The 23,620-nt window shown below is 48.5% G+C and overlaps 3 protein-coding genes across 4 annotated transcripts in view; 2 read left to right on the plus strand and 1 right to left on the minus strand.

The window, feature by feature from the left end:
• Positions 1-1,651, plus strand: part of DET1 (DET1 partner of COP1 E3 ubiquitin ligase) — a 56,389-nt gene extending 54,738 nt beyond the window's left edge. Inside the window, exon 5 of one of the 2 annotated variants that reach the window (XM_053223584.1) lies at positions 105-1,651. In XM_053223584.1, coding sequence (XP_053079559.1) covers positions 105-120 — 16 coding nt within the window. In that variant the 3' untranslated portion in view covers positions 121-1,651. The remainder of the gene's footprint in view (positions 1-104) is intronic. The other variant, XM_027068013.2, reaches the window with a different exon arrangement.
• Positions 984-12,503, minus strand: MRPS11 (mitochondrial ribosomal protein S11). Its single transcript, XM_027068019.2, has 6 exons — positions 12,361-12,503; positions 12,112-12,234; positions 6,266-6,364; positions 3,371-3,500; positions 2,063-2,128; positions 984-1,372 (listed from the first exon to the last, which is right to left on the minus strand). The coding sequence occupies exons 1-6, from the start codon at positions 12,423-12,425 to the stop codon at positions 1,265-1,267; spliced, it is 591 nt and encodes a 196-aa protein (XP_026923820.1). The 5' UTR covers positions 12,426-12,503; the 3' UTR covers positions 984-1,264.
• Positions 12,504-12,759: 256 nt separating this feature from the next.
• Positions 12,760-22,532, plus strand: MRPL46 (mitochondrial ribosomal protein L46). Its single transcript, XM_015061942.3, has 4 exons — positions 12,760-13,046; positions 14,334-14,523; positions 15,296-15,469; positions 21,972-22,532. Exons 1-4 carry the CDS (start codon positions 12,819-12,821, stop codon positions 22,223-22,225), a joined length of 846 nt encoding a protein of 281 aa, XP_014917428.2. The 5' UTR covers positions 12,760-12,818; the 3' UTR covers positions 22,226-22,532.
• The last annotated feature ends 1,088 nt before the right edge of the window (positions 22,533-23,620 follow it).

The following is a 23,620-nucleotide window of genomic DNA, read 5'->3' on the forward strand; positions in this document are numbered from 1 at the left end:
AGGTCCTTCCGAGGACAGAAGAGAAGGCAGTAGGGAGACAGTTTTTCCTTCTAAACTCACGCCCAGCCTGTGGTTTTTCTCCCCTCTAACCCTGCATATCACAGGTGCTTTCCTGTTTGAGACAGCGCCTGTGGATGAAGTCCCAGGAGTTCAGGCAGATGACATTGCTTGGCCGGCTGGGCCCAGATGTGGGACTGCACGGCGCCCACCTCTCTGTGCTCGGCAGGCCCTTCCTGCAGCCTTGTTCACGTGGGAGAAACGGCGTGTGTGGACGCTCTGGATGCTGGCCGGCTGTCCAGGGAGGCCGGGTCCCTCCTGCCGGGTCTCCAGACCCCTCACCCTTGGCTCCCATGTGGTATTCCGGGGGGTCCAGAGCCCCAGGGTCTCTAGACCCCTCACCCTCAGCTCCCACGTGGTATCTGGGGAGCCCAGAACCCATCAGCGAGCAGCCAGTCCTGCCTGGGGTTCCCAGGCTGAGCCCACTGGTGTCCACACCTTCTGGGCTCCCCACCAATTCCTGCTCCTGCCCACCCCTCCACCCACCCGATTTTCTAGAGAATCCCATCTTACACCCCTCTATCTCTTCCCTTTAGGGTCCCCCAATCTTGGGTGCTGGGGATGCTGAAGGGCTTGGGTGGGCGTCAGGTGACTTCGCCGTGGGGAAGCTCTGACCGTCCACACTTACGGAACCTGAGCTCAGGCAGGGTCCTCCTCCACCACAGGTGCGAACTTTAGACGTGTCTGCTAACAGTGGGATCTTCTACTCCCATGATACTCCAGAGGTAGGAGGCAAAAAGCCCTCGGTTTGGGGCCCGAAAGGAAATACCTGAAACCAATGAGGAGGCTATCTGATAAACAACAGCTCAGACTTCCCTTTTCAGCTTCTGTCTAGGCTCTCACCTCGACCCACGATCACTTTCTCACTGTCAGAAGGCAGCGGGGAACGCTGTTTGCAACTCTGGAAGAGAGCACACACGAACCACTGCAAGTGTAGAGACATTTTTATTTTTCCAGAGCAGAGGCGGCATTTCCTGGTTGGAGTCCGGGCATCAGCCACCCTGGGGCTCCTCTTGAGTCACTTCTGGGTACCGGTCTCCAGTCGAAGGAACAAGTGAGAAGACCACATAAGGGGGCAAAGCTCTGTCTTACTCCCTGAGGGTCTCCGGCAAGCCCTCCTCTGGAGAGAGCTCTGACAGTGTGCTTTCTACTAGGTCTAGCTGGAGGCGGGACCTGAGGTCACGTTCAGGGGCAGGCTTCCTTTCCGTCACAGCCTCCGAGCCTTCCTGGGGCGGCAGCCGTTGTGTGGGATGGGGGTGTTGTCTGTGATTGAGATCACTTCCAGGCCCCCCATGGTCAGTCCCTTGATGGCAGACTAGAAGGGGCAGAACAGTAGAATGGCATGGTCCCAGAGACGGTGACCCAGCATGTCCAGACGGGCCTTGGAGAGGGCCGGGGTGGGGCTTTCATACCTACAATCCTGACTCTGATCTCTCCCAAAGGACTCCCGACCAAACCCCACAACCACGTCCTCGATGCTTCCATTTCTCTAGGTGCACCGACCACTTCCCACCGTGTGCTTTGGAATCTGACAACTAAGAGTATCTGTAAACCCCAACACCCTGTAAGCATTACGCTTTTGTTGTTTCCTCTGCCTGGAATGTCCTCTCTCTCCCCCCACACCTGGCTAATACCTTGCTATTCTTGAAAAGTCAGTAAAGATGTCACCTTTGGGGAAATACCCCATGGGCACCCAACACGCTGGGCACAAGCTTTACCACTGCACCTGCTGTCTGTGCCGAGGGGTCCGTCTGTGACAGCCCCCAGGGAGCACCTTTCTATTCCCAGTGCCTGGCACACAGCAGGCACTCAGTAAGTGTCTGATGAGTTAAACTAAGTGATCTGGGCATGCTTTTGAGAAGCTTAGTAGGTTCGAAGACCAGAAAGAAACTGAAGCCCTCATGGAAATCCACCACAGGGTTTTGCCAGTCTCCTGACTCTGCGCTCAAGCCCCGTTTCTCTCAGGAAGGAAGCGCACACCCTGCGGAGACCGCGGCTCACTTACCAAGCGCCCTGGCCCCAGGCCTTTCACGACCACGCGGATGTGGGTCACGCCCTTCCCGGCAGCTTTCTGGAGAGGAGGAGAGAGTGTCAGGGCTCCAGGGAGAGAACTGCTCCATCAGATCTGTTGCTACTGCTACCGGGACCAAGAGGTTATGAGCTGCAGGGAAGAGGCATCCCCGTCCTTAAACAGGCAGAACACAGGGAAGGCAGCAAAGGCCACAGTGCAGGGCAGACACCAGCAGAGAGCACGGAACTTGTCAACCCCTAGGTCAGCACTGCCACCTGATGGAGATTTCCAGATACCGCTTCCGTGTTCTCAGGGGAGCGAATGCAGATTTTTAAGGTTGAGCCTAAATACTAAGTAACCCACTTAAAAAGTGTTATTTTAAATTTTAAGGGTTATCATTGAAAAGTTTCTTTCCTGATTATAAAGGCTGTTCATTATAGAAAGTCTGGAAAACACAAAGAAGTCCACTCAACCTGCCACGCAGAGCTCATTGTTAATGGTGGCATATTTTAGTGTATACAGTCTGTCCAGTGGTGGACACTTAACACATTCTGATGGTCATTTATACATAGCAAATACTATTTTGGGGCATCCAGCTTTGTTTGCAGGCTGAAGTTTTCCTTCAGGAAATACTTCCAATTTGGCAGAGTGTGAACCTTTGTAAGGCCCGTGCTACGGCAGCCCAGGCATAGGCTGTGGTCCTAGACCAATTACTCTGAGCGAGGCCCACACTCCGGATCTTAACTGGCTCTTAAAAACGTGGGTAGGGGCGCCTGGGTGGCGCAGTCGGTTAAGCGTCCGACTTCAGCCAGGTCACGATCTCCGGTCCGTGGGTTCGAGCCCCGCGTCGGGCTCTGGGCTGATGGCTCAGAGCCTGGAGCCTGTTTCCGATTCTGTGTCTCTCTCTCTGCCCCTCCCCCGTTCATGCTGTGTCTGTCTCTGTCCCAAAAGTAAATAAACGTTGAAAAAATAAAAACAAAACAAAACACGTGGGTAATACTGAGCATCCTCTGAAGAAAGATCAGAAAGCAGAGTGCCTGCTGTACAGATGGTCAATAAATATACAAATAGGCACACACTGCCAATTTGCTTCTAGAAAGGTCTGCAGCAGTTCACAATCAGATTGGTACTTCATGAGAGAAAAGACGGCCCTTCAAACTGCCCCCGATGTTAGGGTATCGAACAACAGTTGGCAAACACCACTGCTCCTGGGGGACTATTCAAGGAGAAGCTCCCTCCCAGGGATCAGGCCTGCACAAACCAGCACACAATGCAGGGGGCGCCAGAGAGACACACGCTTACCGCGGCCGCAGCTATGCCTGCTGTTTGTGCGGCGATGCCGGTGCCCTTCTTGGCATTCCGGAATCCCTCGGTGCCACAGGATGTGCGGGCGAGGGGCTGGTGGGCGGCAGAGACCACCTGGATCTGCGTGCTGGGAAAGCAGGGAGGCACACAGGACACAGCACTGGTCAGGGAAATAACACTAAGCCAGGCCCTTGCACGCCTGGCTGAGAAAGAGAAAGGCACTCAACTAGCAGTTGAGTGCCCTCTGAACTTGTCAGATGAATGTTCTGAACTCCTACAGGAGGCGTCAGGAAGGGTCCCAATCACCCCCTGAACCCCGTCAAAATCTGACATGTCACAGAATCTAAGGACAGCTCAGGTATGGACTGCATGTGTGTGTCCTCCCCAAACTCATGTTCAAATCCTAATCCCAAATGTGACGGTATTTGGAGGAGGGGACTTTGAGAGGTGAGTAGGTCACGAGGGTAGAGCCCCCGCGAGCAGGGTCAGTGCTCTGTTTTATAAAAGGGACCCCGGAGAGCTCCCTCACCCCTTCCATCGTGTGAGGACACAACGCGAAGCCGGCCACCTGTGACTCAGAGGAACTCTCACCGGAACCCCACCGTGCTGGCTCTCTGATGCCCGACTCCAGCCTCTGGAACTATGAGGCATACACGTCTGCCGTCTAAGCCCCTGTTTGTGGTGGTTTTAGTAGGCCGAGTAACACAGGCTGCACAGTCTGGAGTGGGCAAGTGTCATCCAGAAGGGTGGCACGTTTCCCTCCTAGTGTCTTCCCTGTGGCCAGTGTCTAGACTTGATATCCCTGTTTGGCTTTTTTCCCTAAGAAGTTAGATGTTTTATATCAGGTAACTTAAAAAAAAAAAACCAAAAAAGGCTTTTGTTAGGGGAAGTTTTAAATATATACAAAAACAATAGAAAAGTATATGAACACCCATGAATAGAAAAGTATATGAACACCCAGCTTCAGGAATTATTAACTCATATCCAATTTAGTCTCATCTATAAATCCTGTTTCTACTCTGGTCTTCCCCCACGATGGGTTATTTTGAAACAAATCCGAGACCCAACATCTCATCGGTAAATATTTCAGTATTTAGTTCTAAAAGATAATGACTTTGAAAAAATCCCACAAAACCATGATCATACCTAAAAAAGTGAGCAATACTACCATATTGGATAATTTTTTTTTAAGTAGGCTTCATGACCAGTGCAGAGCCCAATGTAGGTCTTGAACCCATGACCCTGAGATCAAGACCTGAGCTGAGATCAAGAGTCAGACGTTTAACCAACTGAGCCACCCAGGTGACCCTCCTGTTGGACAATTTTAATGCTAATGACACTCTGTTCCAAGACCAAAAAACTTTTTTTTTAGAGAAGTGAAACTTTTTTTATAGTCATCTCTAACTGACTTCAAGAAATAGTTAGCCATGGGTGCCTGGGTGGCTCAGTTGGTTAAGTGTCTGACTTTGGCTCAGGTCATGATCTCGTGGTTCATGAGTTCGAGCCCTTGTCAGGCTCTCTGCTGTGAGTGCAGAGCCAACCTCCCTCTCTCTCTGCCCCTCCCCTGCACATGCGCGTTCTTTCTCTCTCTCAAAAATAAACATAAAAAAAAAAAAAAAGAAATACTTAGACATACTTATTTCCCCTCGGTCAACACTGCTCTGCTTTCTGGCCTGAAGGGGCTCAGGGGACCCTAGGCGGCCCCGGGCAGTCTGCTTGCCGGCCTGGCTATGACCTTGTTGGCCCGGCTACGAACTGCCATTTCCCCTGGCAGGGCTTCCTGGGTTTTCTGTACTGAACAGAGTGCAAGAGAGCTGCCTGTCCCTGACACAACTTCAGCAGACGGACAGGGTGGGCCACAGAGGCTTGAACAAGCACAGCTAACCCACGTCCTTATTAGCCGGAGAGGGGGAGCCAGAAATCCGGCTGCTTTCATTTTGAGCTTATCAGATGAATGCTGGGTGAATCCTGCAGCGTCTCACGTGTGCCCCACACCCCATCCCTGACCACCAACAGTCTCCCGTGTGGTCCTCTGAATCGCGTCGTGGGCAGGCTGAGACCAAACAGTGACCCCACCTCCATGTGGGGGCCTGGCCTGCAAAGCTGTCCTCAACGTCAGCAAGGCTTCTGTTGCCAATACACAGCCGGGAAGTCCCTGGGCACCCACCTGTCATTCACTCAGAATACTAGTCTTGTCACATTAAATCACTATTCTTGTTTAGCCCTACAAGGTGAGAGGTCAACGCACAGTGGCCCAAGGTGGGTACTTCAAAGGGACAATGCTTATTTGGAGATTGACATTTTGGTTAGTTTGTAAATAAATTGCATACTCTTCAACCGCCTCTCTCATTTATGTATCACCCATTTGCTGTTCCCCATTACACAGTAACACTAAACAAACACCTCAATAAACACTCTCTCCAGCTCTGGAGCAGAACCAGGAAATACTACTCCCAAGAAAGGCAAAGAAAGCTTATCAATGTAGTATGCCCAGCCTAGTTCACACTCTCGTGAAATCTGAATAAACTTTTTTTGAGAGAGAGAGGGTGCAAGTGAGTGAGGGGCAGAGAGAGGGAGGGAGAGAGAGAGAATCCCAAGAGGGGCACAGAGAGAGAGAGAGAGAGAGACGCTCAATCTCACCCGATATGGGACTCGAACCATGAGACCAAGAGATCATGACCTGAGCAGAAGTCAGAGCTTAATGACTGAGCCACCCAGGCACCCTGAATAAACTTTATAAAGACAGAGGTGGATTCCCCCCAAAAAAGGAGGGAGGAGTGTGCATCAACACTGCCCTGTGGAACTCGGCCCTCCCTCCCCGCCGGGGTTGCCCTCCCCCACGAAGGGGACAGAAGCCCCCACGAGACCTGCCCAGGTGCTCCTACCACTTACTTGTTGTAGGATGCTTTAATGTGTGCGATCGGGATCTCCTCGAATTTCTTTCCTGCCCACCTCAGAGGGCTCTCCTGTCCTGGAACTGGAGGGTAAATGCTGCAATTAAAGAAACACTTTAGGTGAATCCTGATTTTTTTGTTTTAAGACCACAAAGAACAGCAGTCTGCCACCTGGACCTGCTCCTGTGGCAGCTGCCCCCAGTCCGTCCGGTGCCACTGCCCTTATGGGTGAACACCATGCTTCAGTGGTCTTTTTTTGTGTGCCGACTCTGGACACCCCTAGTGAGTTTCTGCTAGGAGAAGAGGATTTCATCCATGCTCTCGACCCTCCCCTGTCCCTTCTTGTACGATCAGATCACTATTTTCAATTCTCTATGGGCCACTCTCTGCAATTAAAAAAAATAAGGTCAAATCTCTATTTCTGGTTTTAGGTGGCATCTTGACTCTCTATTTTATAAAAAAAAAGACAAAATAATATATCATTACTATTAAAAAAAAACAAACAAACCAAGCCAGTATCCCCTATGAGAGACGTCAGCATGCCTTTTCTGTAAAGGGCCAGATAATAGACAATTTAGGGTTTGCTGGCCATGAAGTTTCTGTTGCAACTACTCGGCTTTGCCGCTGGGAGTACAAAAGCAGCCACAGACCACGGTAAATTAATGGGTGGGACAATGTTCCAGTAAAATGTTATTTATGAAAAACCAGGAAACTGGCCAGATTTGAGCAGGGGCCCAGTTTTCCAAGCTGGTTGAATGGCAGAATCACGTGGTTGTGATGCTTACGCCCCACGCCTGACTTCTGGAAGGGGCCTAGAATCTATTTCTAAAATATCCCTGGTGAAGCAGATGTGAACTCAGGCTGAGAGCAGTGACCTAGACGTTGTGTGGGGCTCAAGTTCTTTTTCTAGCTCAGTTGAATCTGTCCTCTGGTCATTTCTAGGTCAGTACTCTTATTTGCAGGTGGAGACACGGAGGTACAAATAGGGGAGTAGGGTGAGCAAGGGAAGCCAGGCTTCGGGCTTAGGAGACCTGCCTCAGTTCAAAGCTCTGTTCACCATGCTGTGCTTTCTTTATTCAAACACACACAGCTGTGACTCAACATTCCAGACCTGAGTAAACCTACTGCTGTATCCTGCCTACACGCAGGAATCAGACGGTGTCTGTACCTCCCACAGCCTCCTGAAATTCAGTGGATGCTGGGTTAGAAAATACTCTACTAGAGGATCACGGTGCTGCCCCGGAGCCCCACCTGCTTTCCTAGATAGTTTCAAAAAACAAAACGGGGCGCCTGGGTGGCTGAGTCGGTTAAGCGGCCGACTTCGGCCCAGGTCATGATCTTGCGGTCCGTGAGTTCGAGCCCCGTGTCGGGCTCTGTGCTGACAGCTCAGAGCCTGGAGCCTGTTTCAGATTCTGTGTCTCCCTCTCTCTGACCCTCCCCCGTTCATACTTTGTCTCTCTCTGTTTCAAAAATAAAATAAACGCTAAAAAAAAAAACCCAAAAAACAAAACTAAAACAGAAAATAACACAACGGTATTCAAGAGTTACAAGTGTGCTCCCTCCTGCTAGGGCAGATTGTGGAGGTGATTCAGCCCCTCAGCAGGTCACTGGCTTTTCAACCTACAAGCCAAGATGGACAGTGGATGAGGCTCTGCGATGACATCAATGTTTAAAACATCATCATTTCCCCTACTGACTTGGGGTCCAAAAACTTAAGGCTACCCAAGATTGAATGTACCAGTGCACTGCCTTTTATACACAGCAAGGGTTCTCAGCTAGGGAGGGTTTGGAACGTGAACCATTTTAATCGAAGGCATGGACAAATCGGGCCTCTAAGCCAACCAGGTCCACTGTACAGATGAATGAGTGGTTCACCGCAGGGAAGCCCAGAAAAAGGAAAGACAAAGCCTCCGGGCGCCGGTCTGCAGCCTCTTCACACCCGTCCTCATACCAGGGAGAGGGAGAGAGGCCTGCATACAGGCGTCTCTTTGGAAGGGTGAGGACTGAAAACAGCCGCTGCTCTCTCTGCTGAAGGGCTGGAAAGTGGGGGTGGGGGGGTCTGACTTCCACTGCAAGCACCTGAGGCATGGGTGTGTGCTGGGCCCTGCATGCCACCAACCCAAACTGACCCTGACAGCCTGGCAGGTGCTGGAACCTGGGCAGGGGAGTCTGCAGTTCTGCTCCCGGATAAAGAAGGCCTGGCCTTCCGCTCTTCAGCCCACTTTCTCATTGCGGCTGGAGAGGATTTTTTTTTAAATGTAAATAAATGTAGAAAAACGCAGAGGTCATAGCTCCTGGCTCACCACTCCTATCATAATTGTATATATGGTATATACGGCTTCTGTTTCTTGACCTCCTTTTCTCCAGTGACCCTGTGTCCTCTATCCTAGCCTGGCTACTTACTCCTGTGGTCATACCTGGCCTTTGTCATTACCACGTCTGCAGCCTCATCACCTCGGTTTCAAGCACCAGTCAGGCCACCGGCTGCAGGCGCACCCGCAGAACCTCACGCCGGGAACCCTTCAAGCCCACTGATTCTCCCCACTCGTATGCTTCCCCCCACCAAGGCCTTCACTTCTCTCCTGGCCTTCAGTAAATTCCACCACCGGCCAATCATTACAATCACTCCCTCGCATACCCCTTCAATCCTCTGCCTCCTCTCCATCGTACCCTCCTGGCAAACCCTAACCCCGGCCGACCCATCTCTGCAGCCATTCTGAGCCTGGGCATGAATTTGCACAGCTGACTAGAGAAAAATACACACCAGTGTCGACTGGCCTCTCCACGTATCATGGTTTCTCAACTTTAGCACTAGTGACATCTTGGGCAGGACAATTCTTTGTTGTGAGGGGCTGGCCTGCACGCTGTGGCGTGTACAGCAGTGTCCTCGGCCTCTACCCGCTGTCCCTCCAGCGTCCTGAGTTGTGACAATCAACAATGTCTTCAGATACTGCTAAAAGTCCTTTTGGAGGCCCAATCACCCCAGTTGAGAGCCGCCGCTTTATTTTAATGACTTCTGACATCAAGTGGGCCCTCAGCACTGCCTGGCGACCGGCTCTGTATGCATGGCCCCAGTTCAATTATCCTTCTTCCACTCTCCTGGATGATGCTTTATACCTTCCTTTGTCTCCTTCAACCTCCGCCTGCTTTCTGTTTCCTCACAGCCAGCTGATGACCTTGACAGGGAAATACAGGCAATCAGAATTTCTGCCAGCTTCCTCTACCAAACATCTGTGCCCACAATCTTTGCCTTCTCTCCTGTTTGGATGCTCCACTTGTGTTAGCCTCTCAAGGACACCACTCTAGCAACGTTTCCACCCCATATCCTTCCCGTCGGTAAAGCATGCTGTCATTTCCCCAACCTAAAAACAGACAAGAACCTCTTGATCCCAAAGCCTCCCGGAGCTACTGCCCATCTCTTGATTCCCTCTTAAAAGAACTGACTGTACTTGCCGCTTTTTTCCATCTCCTGCTCTCCTTGAACCCACTCCAGACTTTAGCCCTGTGACTCCACCAAAAATGCTCTAGGCAAGGTCACTAACCAACTCACGATGTTAAATCCCATAAGCAGATCTGCCATCAACACAGTGACTTACCCTATTGACAACATCTGACACAGCTGATCTCTCTGCCCCTGAACTACATTAAAAAAAAAAAATCCCTCTAGGTTTTCTCACTACTTCTGTGGAGTGTCCTTCTTTGTCTCTTTTGCTGGTTCTTCGTCATCTCCTAAATTTCTAAACATAAGAAGACTCCAGGTTTCAGTCCTTGGACCTCTTCTCTTTACCTACACTTATACTCTTTTTTTTTTTTTAATTTTTTTTTTCAATGTTTATTTATTTTTGGGACAGAGAGAGACAGAGCATGAACGGGCGAGGGGCAGAGAGAGAGGGAGACACAGAAACGGAAACAGGCTCCAGGCTCTGAGCCATCAGCCCAGAGCCCGACGCGGGGCTCGAACTCACGGACCGCGAGATCGTGACCTGGCTGAAGTCGGACGCTTAACCGACTGCGCCACCCAGGCGCCCCAACACTTATACTCTTGATGACCTTGTACAGTCTTGTGGTTTTAAACACCATCTATACGATGAATCTCCTAAATGTGTGTCTCTAGCTCCAGCAGTCCCCTGAACTCCATTTCTAAAAGCCTACACTGTATCTCCATTGGATGTTAATTAAGCACCTCAAACATAACCCCCCAAAACCAAACTCTTACAATCTTCCTGTCTTAGGTACAATTCCACCTTTCCTGCCGTTTAGGCCAAAAATTTTTACAGCGTTCCTTCATTCCTCTCCTTTTCTCACACCTTACACGGACACATCCTGTTGGCGTCACTTTCTGTGTGTTCCACCCAGACAGTTGTCATCCTGGTCCAAGCCACCACCATTTCCTTCCTGGATTATTTCAATAATCTTCTAATAGCTTACAGGACTCCTCCCAGTTTCCATCCTTGCTTCCCTATAGTTCAATATCAACACAGCAGCCAAAGGGACTCTTTGAAATGAAGAAAAATCATGTCAACCCTGTACTCAAAGTTCTCCAGCGGCTTCCCAACTCATTCAGTGTCAAGACTGAAGTCCTCACGAAGTCCTACAAGGCCATACAGATGCAGCCCTGCGTGCCTGCTGCACCACTCACCCCCTTCCCCCATCTCTTGCATTATTCCTCACTCCACACTGACCTTCCTACTCTTCCTCCTGGACAACAGACACACTCTCGCCATGTCATATCCTCATGTTGTACGTATTTCTTATTTATTGGTCCCCTATCCATTAGAACTTAAGTTCTATGGGGGCAGGGTTTTGGGGTGTTTGGTCACTGATGTGTCCCAACACCTCAAACAATGCCTGATGTTGCTGAAAGACTCCAGCAGGATCCTGGCTTAAATTCTTTCAGCAGCTCAGGGTGAAAGCCCCACTGTTACAGAGAAGACCTCAGCCTCAGCATTCTTACTCCTTCTTTTGCTGCCCTCCTCTGCCATCACTCTCCCCTGCCCCCGAACATACTACGTTCTTTCATACCGATGCCTTTACCCAGAATATTAGCTTTGCCTAAAATGATCCTTTTCACATTGTCCAGCTGAACTCCCGTTCAATTCAGTTCTTAGCTCCATATTACCTTCCTGGCAGTACTTACCTGATTTCCTCAGGAGTGGGACATCTCTTCCTTCACACTTCCAAGCAACCATTTCTTACCTCCAGTACACTACTGACCACATTACGCTGAAAATTCTTGCACATCTGTCTTCCCTAGTACTCTGGGAACTGTTTGTGCGGAAGAATGATCTTTTGTATTTGTGTTCTCAGCACCTAGCACAGTGCCTGGCACCAAATAGGTTTTCAGTAAACGTGTGTTAAATGCATGTGATGGCACACAGGGGTGGTGGCACTGATGGAAAGCAAGGTGCCAATCCCTAGGGCTCAGCACAAAAGCCACCCTGCACCAACGCAATAATCTACACCACAGCCTAGAGCCTCCTGTCCCCCCAACCCCCCGCCCCGCTCCCCCGCTTTCTATTTTGTATCCGAGCCCAGGGAAAACTGTTAGTCTGCCGGGATACCCCTCAGAGGGAAACAAGGTGACATCTACTCTACACCTCCGACATTCACTCATTCATTCATCAGACTGTTAACAGAGCATCCACTTTGTGCCCAGGCGCATCTCATGTGATCCTCACAGCGTCTCTCGGTATCCTTTCCATTCGTAGGCGAGAAAGCTGAGTCTGAGAGATTAATTTGCATAAGGTCCCAAAGATGGCAAGTGGCAGAGTAGGGGATTGACTGGTTGTCTGACTTTGGTCGGTGGAATGGGTCTTCCGTGGGCTAGACTTAAGTGGCTCTCACCTGAAACTGCTGCGGCTCGGAGCCGGGGCGGCCGCCTTCTCCTCAACTTCCTGCTTGGCCGCCGCATCTTGTAGCTGCCGGGCGCCGGTGCGGATGGTGGAGGCTGGCGCCCCAGCCACGACCCTGCGGGGAAGGAAATCTCGGTGAGGTCCAGGCCTAACGGCTACTGCAGTCCGGGCGGCTCAGGGACACGGGCAGCAGCGCAGTCGCGGGGGTAGAGGTGGGTTCGGAGGGGGTGATCATTCTTACCCGGGCGTCGGTGACCGAGCCCAAGACCACAAGAGCCAAGACCCCGTCTTTCGAACCACCTGCATGACCTGAATTGACCCCTGTCAGCTCCCGTCCGCGCGACCCCGGAACCTGGCGAAGCTGGAGCGGCGCCAGCACCACGAGCGCTTGTTGGGGGGGGGCTTAGAAGGAAAGTCATCTCATTCCTCTTCAAAGGGTTCATTAAAGATTTTTTTGTTCCAGTTTAAATACTCCGCAATAACTTCAGTTTATAGTACCAACTGGGAGTGTCTTCCCTTTTCTCTAATCGTCTAACATGATATCTTCGCTCACCTCCCCCCCCATATTGGAATGGTTCGTTCTAGTAGTTCCCGGGACGGAGCTCTTTCCGTCTTGCCGCTGCCGCGCTGCCTTGTGGGAGCATGGGATTGGCCTAGGATGCCGCGGGGAGCCGCGGTACCTTGTGGGAGAGCAGAAGAATGGCGGCGCCCGTAAGGCGGACTCTGTTAGAGGCGGCGAAGGGCTGGCGGCGGTTCGAGGGGCACTGGGCCGGTAGCCTTGGCTCTCGCAGCCTGGCCCCTGCGGCCGCACCCTTCAGCAGCGGGTCTCCATGGCGCTTGGTGGGCGCGTTGTGCCTGCAGCGGCCACCGTTGGTCTCGAAGCCGCTGACCCCGTTGCAGGAAGAGATGGCGGCTCTACTACAGCAGGTAGGATTGAGGTGCAGCTCACAGCTTCTAGGAGGCTCTTGGGGGAACCAATAGAGACACGTGGGCCTGGGTTCCATCACGACTCCGGCACCAGTTAGTCCGAGTGTCCTTGAGCAAGTCTTATCTCCTTTCAGAACTTCGGGGTATTTACCTGCGCACTGGTATCTACCTTCCTGGGTTGTTTTGGTGCATAGAAGGCGTTCATTAAAAGATAGTTTGTTTTCCTTGTTCTTTATTGTCACGTTAGGCAGCCCTTTGGAGAATGGTTTCCCTTTTCATTGCACACGCTAGGTATGCGGTGGTGAAGAAGACGGACGTCTCTCTCCTAGGTCGTCAATAACTTAGGAGAAAGTCTGATGTGATGTTTTAGGAGAAGGCAGTGGGCACATCGATAAAATGGTGCGATCAAGGCTGTCTGAGGGCCAAGTGAGAAAACAAGGGAAGTATTCAGTGTAGTGGCTGTGAGGGGCTTAAATCCCCTCATACTGACTGAAGGTTGTTTTCCCAGAGTCTGAGATGTTTTGCGTCTTGGCTACTGAGAGTTCGAAACTTCAGTTTGTGCTTTTTACTTGGTTTATTAGTTTATTCTGCAAACACTTTATTAATCATTTTATAGATAATCCATTACCACCTGCTTTGTACAGACACTGTGCTAAGTGGTAGGCACGCAGTAGTGAGTAAGACAGACATGCCTTTGGTTTTCAGACTATTCAGTCTAGTGGAGGTGGACCAAGTCAGTCACCAAATAATCACATGACTGTATAACTGCAGATCTTGTTACGTGTCATAAAGGAAGATACAGGATACTGTAAAAGGTTTAACAGGGGTATCTAATTTGATTTTATGGGCGGTGTCAAGGAATATCTCCCCAAGAAAGTGATATTTAAATCGAAATCTGAAGGATAAGCAGGAATTTCTTAGAAAAACATGAGGGACAACATTCTAGGAAGAAGGGACAGCGCCTGTACAAATTCTGTGAGGCAGGAAAATCCATAATGAGATTTTGATAGAAGACTGATAGGATAGGAGCATAGTAAGTGGGCAGGAAATGCCTGTCCCAGTTTTCTGTTCTTTGAAGCAGCTTGACCTTCAGTCACCTTCTAACATTTTAGCAAATGTAGCCCAAGCCCAAAGTGCAGGTGACCTTTCTTCTTTGGTTCTTTTTCCATGGTGTTTTGATTGTATGTCTGGTTATGATGAGTGGTAAAGTTGTTTGTCAGGCGTGCTACAGCTCTGTTTTCTACTCTGCCTGTGGCTTTCTTTTTTTTGTCCTTTTAATTTTCCCAGATTGAGGTAGAGAGAAGTATGTATTCAGACCATGAGCTTCGTGCTTTGGATGAAGCCCAGCGACTGGCAAAGAGGAAAGCTGACTTGTATGATGAAGAAGAAGATGGACAGAGTGTACTGTTGGTGCAGGATTTGGAAGATGTATGGGAGCAGAAATTCCTACAGTTCAAACCTGGAGCTCGCATAACAGGTTTGTGGTCTTTGCAGTCCAGCAAGAGACAAGGGAAGGGGCGGTTAGGTATTTTGGTTCCCAGACAGAGAACATTTGCTTCGCCGTTACTTTGTGTTGTAAGTAACAAGTAATTGCAAAACTTCTTTCAGGTTGGCGAAGAATAAATTATTTTCCCTGTTCCTCACATCTACGCTAATATCATTTTTAAAGGCCTTTGTTATTTTTGAGCGGGAGGTAAGGGTGCTGGTGGGATAGCCTCTTCTCTCTCAGTTGAACTTCATGAATGTTACCTGAGTTTAACTCCAGTTTGGGAGTGAGAACGGGAGGGAGATTAAACCTTTCCCATTAGTTTCCTGTGTTTTATCTGAAATCCTTCCTAAAGCAGAGGATTGAGCTCTCTTATCTTAGTTCATACGTGAAGACTGAAGAACAGAGAAAGTCGGGCCTAGTGAAGTCAGTAATAGTGTCAAACCCAGCGAAGTTGTGGTGTTTGAAGTAGTGTGGGTGTAGCTTCTTTTCCAAAGGCTCAAAGAACTTTGTGTTGTGCTCCTCAAAGGAGAAGTTCAGCTTTTGGTCTTCTCTTCTTACATTGTAGTTTTCTCAAGATTGTGAGACCCTGCCCTGAAAGAGGTACGAATTAGATGCGTCAGGGTTGTAATCTGATTATAAGAGGACAGAGGTTGTGGCTTCGAGGTACAGTCTGCCTCAAAGGAAGATTGTAAAATTCTGTTCTCCTTGGTTCTGGCAGATCACACACTTCTTGTCTTTTTTGACCCCCTTTTCTTCACAGAAGCTGATGAAAAGAACGACAGAACCTCGCTGCACCGGAAGCTAGACAGGAACCTTGTTCTATTGGTCAAAGAGAAGCTTGGAGACAAGGATGTGTGGATACTTCCCCAGGCCGAGTGGCAGCCTGGGGAGACCCTCCGAGGAACAGCTGAGCGAACCCTGGCCACACTGTCAGGTGAGTTCTCTGCCCTTCTCTGAACTTCACAAGACTCCCTTCCGACTCAGTCCCAGGCTGACTTACGAGAATGGCTTTAAGGGTTGGAGGTGGGTCATTGATGGAAACTTTGATGTCTCTAAACATTTCAGCTAGAAAGAATTCTTATGTCTTCTTTTCTTTCTTTATATTATAGCACATCGGTCTTATTGATGGCAGAAGAAACAATTCTTTCTTTCACTTGTAAAATGTATTTGCTTTATTGAACTCTATATATTTTTTTTCTACTTTTTGTGTGGGTTGAATTTTTTCCCCCCTAAAATCTACATTTTCATTCTCTACTAACATCCACATGGCAGTTGCTTCTGAAGGGAAAGGAAGAGGTCCATCTACAGGTTTGGATCTTGAAGTTTCAGTCAGTGGCCCTTTTCTTTGTAAAGACTCTGAGGGTCTTAGTGCCAAGCCAGAAAGGTTGGAGAAACTGCTGGCTTGGCCGAGTGGATCTTGTGGTTTGGCCTTCACCTCGTCTGCGGAACTCAGGAGTTTGGTCGTATGTCCTTCCTCCCTGCATGCCTCTGTTTCTGCGGGCCGGTGTTGCAAAGTGGTGCTTCTTCGTGGTTGCCCTTCATCAGTAAATTTAACAACTGCTTTCGTAGCTGAAGAGCGGAGAGCTTCAACTTCTCAGTAAGACTTGTTGTCTTCCCAACAGAGTATGAAACATTCATCTTCAGGTTTGCACGCTTTTACGTATTCCACAGGGATGGATTGTTCTAGTACTTTTCCTGGTTTCGTTGGCCCAGATCTTCTCTTGAGCCCACTGTTGTGAAATACTTTATCGTAGTGGGTAGCTACGACGGATCCTGCCGTCTTGGTGGGTCCTGCTCGTTGCCTTCGGTGGGATTTCTGTGTCCGTTTGGAACACCAGTGAAACTAACAGTGCAGACAGTATTTGCAGGATCAATATCTACAGTAAAATGGTTTTCAGTTTTTACACCACTGAAAGCTTCATTATTTATTGTTCATAAAACAGATCAGGAATTGCTGTTTGGCTTTCTCTTTTCCCACGTTTTTGATTATTTTAATCTGGATTTCTTGAGGAAGTGGATTTTCTTTAATCTCTGCATAGGATGGATCTTTTCCTGACCTGCTTTGTGTAGAGTTATCTTTTCCTCTTTTTTTTTTTTTTTTTAAGCTACAGCATTGTGCTGAGAGGCTAAATGACATGAAGTGTCTTTAGCTCTTTCATATTTAGAATATGGTCTGTCACAGATTCACTCTTTAGCCCATACTTCAGATCTTGAAGAAGTACTCAGTCTTCTAGAACCTCTGTTTCTAAGTCACTGTGTTCTAAAATTAGCTTTGAAGTTTGAGTGTCTCTTTGAAAATGAGGACATTTTTCATTTCCTTGGCTGTCTGCTGTCATTTTGAGGAAGATATTTTGGTGGCTCAGTATTTGACAGACTGTATTGTCCTTGATGAAGCTGTTTCCCCTCAGATTTAGGTTCTGCCTCGGGACCCGGCACGGAGGCAGCCAATTGAAAAGTACCCAGACTTTCTATGAAAGAGGCTTATTTGCTTATCTTCAGATAGTTGGCTTGAGGGGCAAGCGTTCAATTCAACACAAATCTAGGGGGCTGCTCCAATACCCTCTGGGGACGCTGGCAGGCGCCATCCTTGTTCCTTCTCTGCTCCCCCCCCCCCCATTTAAAATTTTAGCGTGTACTTTCAAAAGTGAGAATCCTGCCACGCTCAGCTTGCACCTCTTCTATTCCTGGCAGCCTTGCTTCCTGGCCCGACACGTAACTCAGTTACCCAGCCAGAAACCTCAGAGTTCTCTTTGGCTTCGGTCCGACCTCCAGAGCTTCTTGGGTCCTGTCTGGTCTGAATATTCCTCTCTTTATCCTCACAGCTTTAGCTGTCACCCCTTTTGCTTCTCACCAGATCAGGGGTTCTCAGCCTTGGCACTGTTGACACTGGGGCTGGGTAATTCTTTGCGGGGGCTGTTCTGAGCGTTGTAGGATTCAGTAGCATCCCTGACTTCTACCTGCTAGATGCCAGTAGCACTCGCCCATCCCCCACTCCCCCTAGTGTGACAGCCATGACAACCAAAAATGTCCCTAGATGTTGCCACGTATTACCTGGGGAGTCAAGCCACGGTGGTTGAGAACCACTGCACTGGACCTTTGAAATAGTTGCCCAAAAAGTTCCCCCTTGCTTTCATGTCATGCTCTTCAGTGTTGCCAGAATGAGCGTTCAGACACAGGTCCCTTGTCCCTTCTCTGCCTGGGTTTCCCATAAAGGTTCAGACTTCGGAGCATGGCCCACAAATCCGTTTGCTCTGGTCCTGAGGTTGCCGGTCTTCCATCTGGCCGCACATCGCCGTATATTCTGAATTCCAACCCAGCAGACCTTCTGCGTTCCTCGAATAACGTGGTCATGGCGTGCGTCTCTGTTTTGTGGCATGCTGGTCTCTGACCGCAGCGGTTTACTCTTCCCTGGTCTGATTGCTCAATTTTGAAGACTCAGCTTGTACATTGTACCTTCCGTGGTAGAATCTTCTCCAAGCCCTTTGGTAGACAGAGCTACTCCTCCTTCTAGGCTTTCATAGAATTTGTGTGTGCCTTTATTCATTTTATGCAACAAACATTTACTCTGAGCCTGCCGTTTGCCGGATGCTCTTCAGGCAGTGGGGTCACAGCAACGAACGGGACACTACCCCAGCTCTGTGCGAGCGTGTGTTCTAGTGGAGAATACGCCCTTTCACTTCCTCCATCGCCTGGCAATTGTTTATCGACACATTTCTCTCCCCAGCTAGAATTCTGACTCCCTTGGAGGGACGGACAGTATCTGTTCTTCCCCATCATCCCAGCTCCCATCAGGTACCTGGCTCACTGCTCGTGTGTTTACCGAGGATGTAGATTTGGCAGCATCGGTTCCCAGTCACCTTACTTGCCCTGCCACTGGCACAAGCACGTGCTAACGAAGCAGCAGCCCAGTCGGTCCTTCCCCAATCTGCGAGAGAGGGGGTGAGACAGAATGGAGTGGGTGGGGACCTTAGCTGTGCTCCCATGTCCTCAGCTGTCACCTAGGAGGTGGCATCTGGGTGTCTCGCCAGGATCACTGTGTTCAGATCCTCTGCTTCTCTCACACAGTCATGACTGATGCTGGCTCAGCTCTGCCTCCTGTGAGCCACGTGGACAGGCTTCCATCTCGGCACCCACTTTCCTCCTCTTAATATTCCCGTTGCAATAATTAAATGTGAGGGGAAATGTATAAAAGAGGTATTGACATTAAATGGGTGCATAACAAACAAAATGTGTTGATTGCGAAGTTATTAAAATGGTAAATAATATAAAATGATTAAAGTGGCGAAGAAAAGCTCACGAAATATAAAAGTATATGTACGTGTAAAAGTCGGAGTGCATTTATTTCCTGCTTGTTGGCACCTCCCTTCCCAAGTCCTTCTGCAAGATGGAATTCCTAGAGGTTGGCTAAATGCTCATGGATGGCCACTTAACTATTTGATAAGTACGACCCAGTTGTCCTGCAGAGTGTCCGTAACATTTGACCTTTTCAGGAGTGGTGTAGTGGAGCGTCTGTTTGTCTAGACACCACCAACATATGTAATCATCTCTTTTTAATTTTTGCCTATCTTAGTAAAACATCTCTTCTGGGTTAGGGTTTTCCTGATTGCTAGTGAGATTGACCATGTTTTCAAGTGTTTATTGGCATTTGTACTTATTTGTGAGTGCCTATTTAAATTTTGTTAATGTTTATTTTTTAATTTTTATTTCTTTTAAAAAAATTTTTTAAATGTTTATTTGTTATTTTTGAGAGAGAGCGAGAGAGAGACAGAGCACGAGCAGGGCACGGCAGAGAGAGAGGGAGACAGAATCTGAAGCAGGCACCAGGCTCGGCTCTGTCAGCACAGAGCCCAGTGCAGGGCTCAGATGTCATGAACTGCTAAATGATGACTTGAGCCGAAGTTGGATGCCCAACCGACTGAGCCACCCAAGCGCCCCTGTTTATTTATTTTTGGAAGAGGGAGCGAGACAGCTTGAGTTGGGGAGAGGCAGAGAGAGAGGGAGACACAAAAGCCAAAGCAGGCTCCAGGCTCTGAGCTGTCAGCACAGAGCCTGATGTGGGGATTGAACTCACTAACCAACTGCAAGATTGTGACCTGAGCTAAAGTCGTATGCTTAACCTACTGAGCACCACGGCTCCACTGTGAGTGCCTATTTAGATTCTTTGCTCATTTGATAATGAACCATTTCTTTTTTCATATTGTTTGGCTTATATTTTTAATCTGTTTTTCCAGATTATAGAAAAATAATACATATTCATTAAAATAAGTGAAAAATTCAGGAAAGTATAAAGAAACTTTCTAATAATTCCATCACCGGTAAATACCCATTGCTGACGTGTGTGTGTGTGTGTGTGTGTGTGTGTGTGTGTGTGTGTGTGTGTGTTGCAGGTGAGCTCACCTCATACATAAATTCCTCATGTGATGCTAATAGTGTTTTTTGTTTGTTTTGGTTTTAGTATTGAGAGAAGCAATTCATTATATATGGTGCCTAGTAAATGTAATATAGGATAAGAAATAATTTGCTGTCTCAGAGCAGTTACACCATTAACACTTTTTGGTGTATCCTGTTAGAAATCACAAGCACAGGGGTGCCTGGGTGGCTCAGTCGGTTGAGCGTGCAGCTCTGGCTCCGGTCATGATCTCTCAGTTTGTGGGTTCGAGCCCCACGTCAGGCTCTGTGCTGAAAGCTCGGAGTCTGGAGCCGCTTCAGATTCTGTGCCTCCCTCTCTCTCTGTCCCTTCCCCTGCTCACACTCTGTCTCTCTCTCTCAAAAATAAATAAACATTAAAAAAAAATTAGAAAACAAAAAAGAAATCACAAGCACATACATATCTCCTCCGGTTTTTGTTCTCCACGTAGTAGGAACATGGTTACATGCCTCCGTTTTCTCAGCTCGTAAGCATCTCTCTGTATCAGCGCGGGAAGCCATAGCTTAGGCTTTCTGACACCAGCCAGCGGTTTCATAATAGGCATGTACCTCAGTTCTCCTTACCAGTCTGTTGCTTTTTACAAATAAGCTGTAGTGAGCATCCACTAACACTCGCCTTCGCTCACGTGCGCAGAGAAACCATCTGGGGGGACCAAGTTCTAGGAGCAGAGTCTCTGGATGAAAGGGCACGCCTACTTGAAATTGGTAACTCTCCTCAAAGGTGACGGTTAATACTAATTTCTACCCTGGCAACATACATGAGAGTGCTGGTTTTTCTCTTACCCTTGACAGGCGGCGTATAGCTCAAAGTTTTGGGACTTGGGTAATAATGACACGTTGTTGTTTGAATTTACGTTTCTTTAATTGAGTAAGACTGAGCATCTTTCAAAGAGTTTATAGGTCAGTGATATTTATTTTTGTGTGGAAGGTCCTGTTTATATGCTTAGTTCATTTTTCTTTTAGATTTGTTGGCTTCTTCCTCATTGATCTCTAAGTACTTCTTATACCTGAAGATATTCTATTGTGGAGCGTGTCAAAAATATTTTTCTCAGTGTGTCATTTTTGTCTTTCACTTTTATGCTTTGTTTTTCCTGGTAAAAATTTTATGTAAATACATAGTTTTCTGTTTTACGGATTTTTTGAATTTTGTGTCTTGGTTAGGGTTTTCCCTCTCGAAAATGATACGGAAAGTATCCCACAGTTTTTTCTAGTACTCTTTTGGCTTCTTTTTTCATTAATGAAAAAGTTGAAGAGACAGAACAATTCAGGAAGTATTAAACATCCATGATCCAGAATGAACAATCCTTTTATGAAAGTTAAATGTCTGTTGTTAAATCTTGGCTCTGTATGGTGTCAATTTTGATATGAGGACTGAGATTGGTGGAATCCAGCTTTATTTTTCCTCTTCAGCCAGGTCTCCAGATGCCATTTAGTAATTAATCTATCCTTTCCCTGTCCTTTGAAGTGCTTGGTTGGGGTTAACCCTCGTTATAGGTTGCAGATAATATCTATCCATCTGTCTTTGTCTTTTAACTTTGGTTATGTTTTCACCCTACGGAAGTCAAATTGGGTCTTTTTCATGCTTTTCAAGTAACCCTCCCTTTAAGAGGCTAATGAGCTTTGCTTTACAGATACCGAGTGTCTTGGTCCTTCATCAGCAGACAGTGGCCGAGCTGAGTCTAGAAGCTTGGTGCTGTGACTCCTGGTAGTGGCATTTGAACTGCATTGCTGACTTCAGTTTGAAGGCAGTATCCTGGCAAGTGTGATAGACCCAGCGAATCTGGAGCCGGAGCCCGAGGCCACGGGCCAGGAGCATTTGGATGGAGACGGGAAGAGGCTCTCTAGGAATGACCCTCATCCTTACTCCTCACTCCTCACTCCCAGGGATTGCTTTTACCTCTCGCGGGAAATGGCTCTCACAGAGACCCCCTGTGACTTGGGGAGCCAGAGTGAACAGGTGGGTGTGTCCTTATCTTCCAATTCTGTTTCTTCCCCATCCCCCCCTTCAGAAAAAAAAGTGGAAGCCAAGTTCCTGGGAAACGCCCCCTGTGGCCACTACAAGTTCAAGTTCCCTCAGGCAATGCGGACAGAGAGTAGCCTCGGGGCCAGAGTATTCTTCTTCAAAGCACTTCTCTTAACCAGAGGAGACTTCTCCCAGGCCTGGAAGAAGGGCCAGCATGTCTGGGTCTGTAAGGAAGAGCTGGGCGACTATTTGAAACCGAAGTACCTGGCCCAGGTTAGGAGATTTCTCTTGGACCTCTGACGAACAGTGCTGCTGTGGACAGTGCTCGAACAGGCCTGCGACCGGGGCCTCAAGGACACTATGTGCTGGCTCCGTCTTTGCAGGGAACATCGTGCAACAAACTCAGAGAAATAAACGAGTTTATTCTTGTGTGGGTCTTGGCTGATTTCTCCTTTGAGAACGACTGGCTTTTCCCTGTGAAGAGAGGGCCGTCTCTTAGGGCGCCTTTTGCTTGTGTCCAAGCTGATAATTGAGTGTTGCGTTACTTCATAGTGAATCAGCTGGCTCCCTGGGCCCAGAAAGAGAACCCAAGGAAGGAAACTGAACTTCTAAAAGCCTTGAGGTCTGTGAAAGCTTCTAGGCGAAAAAAGAAAAAACGAGTTCTGTGCAGTGTCTTAGCCTCTATCCATTTTGTGTTTTTCTCCCTTTGTACTTGATATGAAAGTCTAGCCTAGGAAATAATTTCTTCCTTTGTTTTTTTCTTTTGGTTTTTATTTTCTTTTTTCATTTTTTTTAAACATTTTATATTTAAGCAGAATTTAATCCTATCTGTTCTGAGACAGTCTTGTGAATAAGCAGGTCGGACTGTTATCTCCCTTTTATCAATGGTGGAATCTTGGCCGCACAGGACTTGGCCCCAAGTCTTAACGGCACTGAGGGTGCAGGAGGAGAATGCTGATCTCTTGCCTCTGCGTTGGGGCTCCTGATCCCTCCCTGTGTTGCTTGAGTCATCACTGGTCGCTGGCACACGGAGGGCACCCAGGGAACATTTGCTAAACGAGTGGAAGAGAGAGAGCGTCTCAGGCCTGCCTGTGTCTGCACAGGATAGTGGTTCCACTAGCAAGGCTTCCTGGCTCCCAGCTCCCTGGTTTCCTCTCACACAGCCTTCTGGGTTGAACAGACGGGCCCGTGTGATGTAAGCTAGTGGACTGGGATTTCTGTTTCTGCTTCAGACGTAGCCTTGTGTTCTTCCCCGGGGTCATGGAGATTGCTTTCCGAGGTCAGAGTTGAGGTGTCTCCTCCTGGCAATGCCCTCCTTCCCATGTACCTCCTGCACGTGCTCTTTCCCCTCATTGCAGATGGAGATGTCCCCTAGCTGAGGCTTGCTGATTTCATGGGCAGTAGTGCCGCCCTGGGAGTGAAACCTGGCCACCAGGAGAGGGTAAGTCCAGACATAGGACCAGGAGTGCATTTCTCTTTCTGGGATTTGGAGTGAGTTGTAGAGGTGAACATATTTGCCACCTCAGGGAACTCCAGCCTAGAAGGGAAGGGGTCCCCAGGGTGAGGTGGAGACTGTTTTTAAGACTGTGATATCATGATTTATATATATATATGTGTGTGTGTGTGTGTGTGTGTGTATAAGAATGTATTTGTTCTCTGTACCTATTCCTTGCACAGAACTCCTATGCAATTAGT

This window comes from Acinonyx jubatus, chromosome B3 (genome assembly GCF_027475565.1).
Source record: "Acinonyx jubatus isolate Ajub_Pintada_27869175 chromosome B3, VMU_Ajub_asm_v1.0, whole genome shotgun sequence".
In the NCBI taxonomy this organism is placed as follows: domain Eukaryota; kingdom Metazoa; phylum Chordata; class Mammalia; order Carnivora; family Felidae; genus Acinonyx; species Acinonyx jubatus.

Excerpts from the sequence above, each read along its gene's own strand:
- MRPS11 (XM_027068019.2), bottom strand. The coding sequence starts at position 12,425 with ATGCAGGTGGTTCGAAAGACGGGGTCTTGGCTCTTGTGGTCTTGGGCT. Across the intron at positions 3,501-6,265 it reads ATTAAAGCATCCTACAACAA|CACGCAGATCCAGGTGGTCT; the intron begins GTAAGTGGTAGG and ends CTGCTTTCCCAG. Across the intron at positions 2,129-3,370 it reads CAGGCATAGCTGCGGCCGCG|AAAGCTGCCGGGAAGGGCGT; the intron begins GTAAGCGTGTGT and ends CCTCCTCTCCAG.
- MRPL46 (XM_015061942.3), top strand. The coding sequence starts at position 12,819 with ATGGCGGCGCCCGTAAGGCGGACTCTGTTAGAGGCGGCGAAGGGCTGG. Across the intron at positions 14,524-15,295 it reads ACCTGGAGCTCGCATAACAG|AAGCTGATGAAAAGAACGAC; the intron begins GTTTGTGGTCTT and ends TTTTCTTCACAG. Across the intron at positions 15,470-21,971 it reads AACCCTGGCCACACTGTCAG|AAAAAAAAGTGGAAGCCAAG; the intron begins GTGAGTTCTCTG and ends CCCCCCCTTCAG.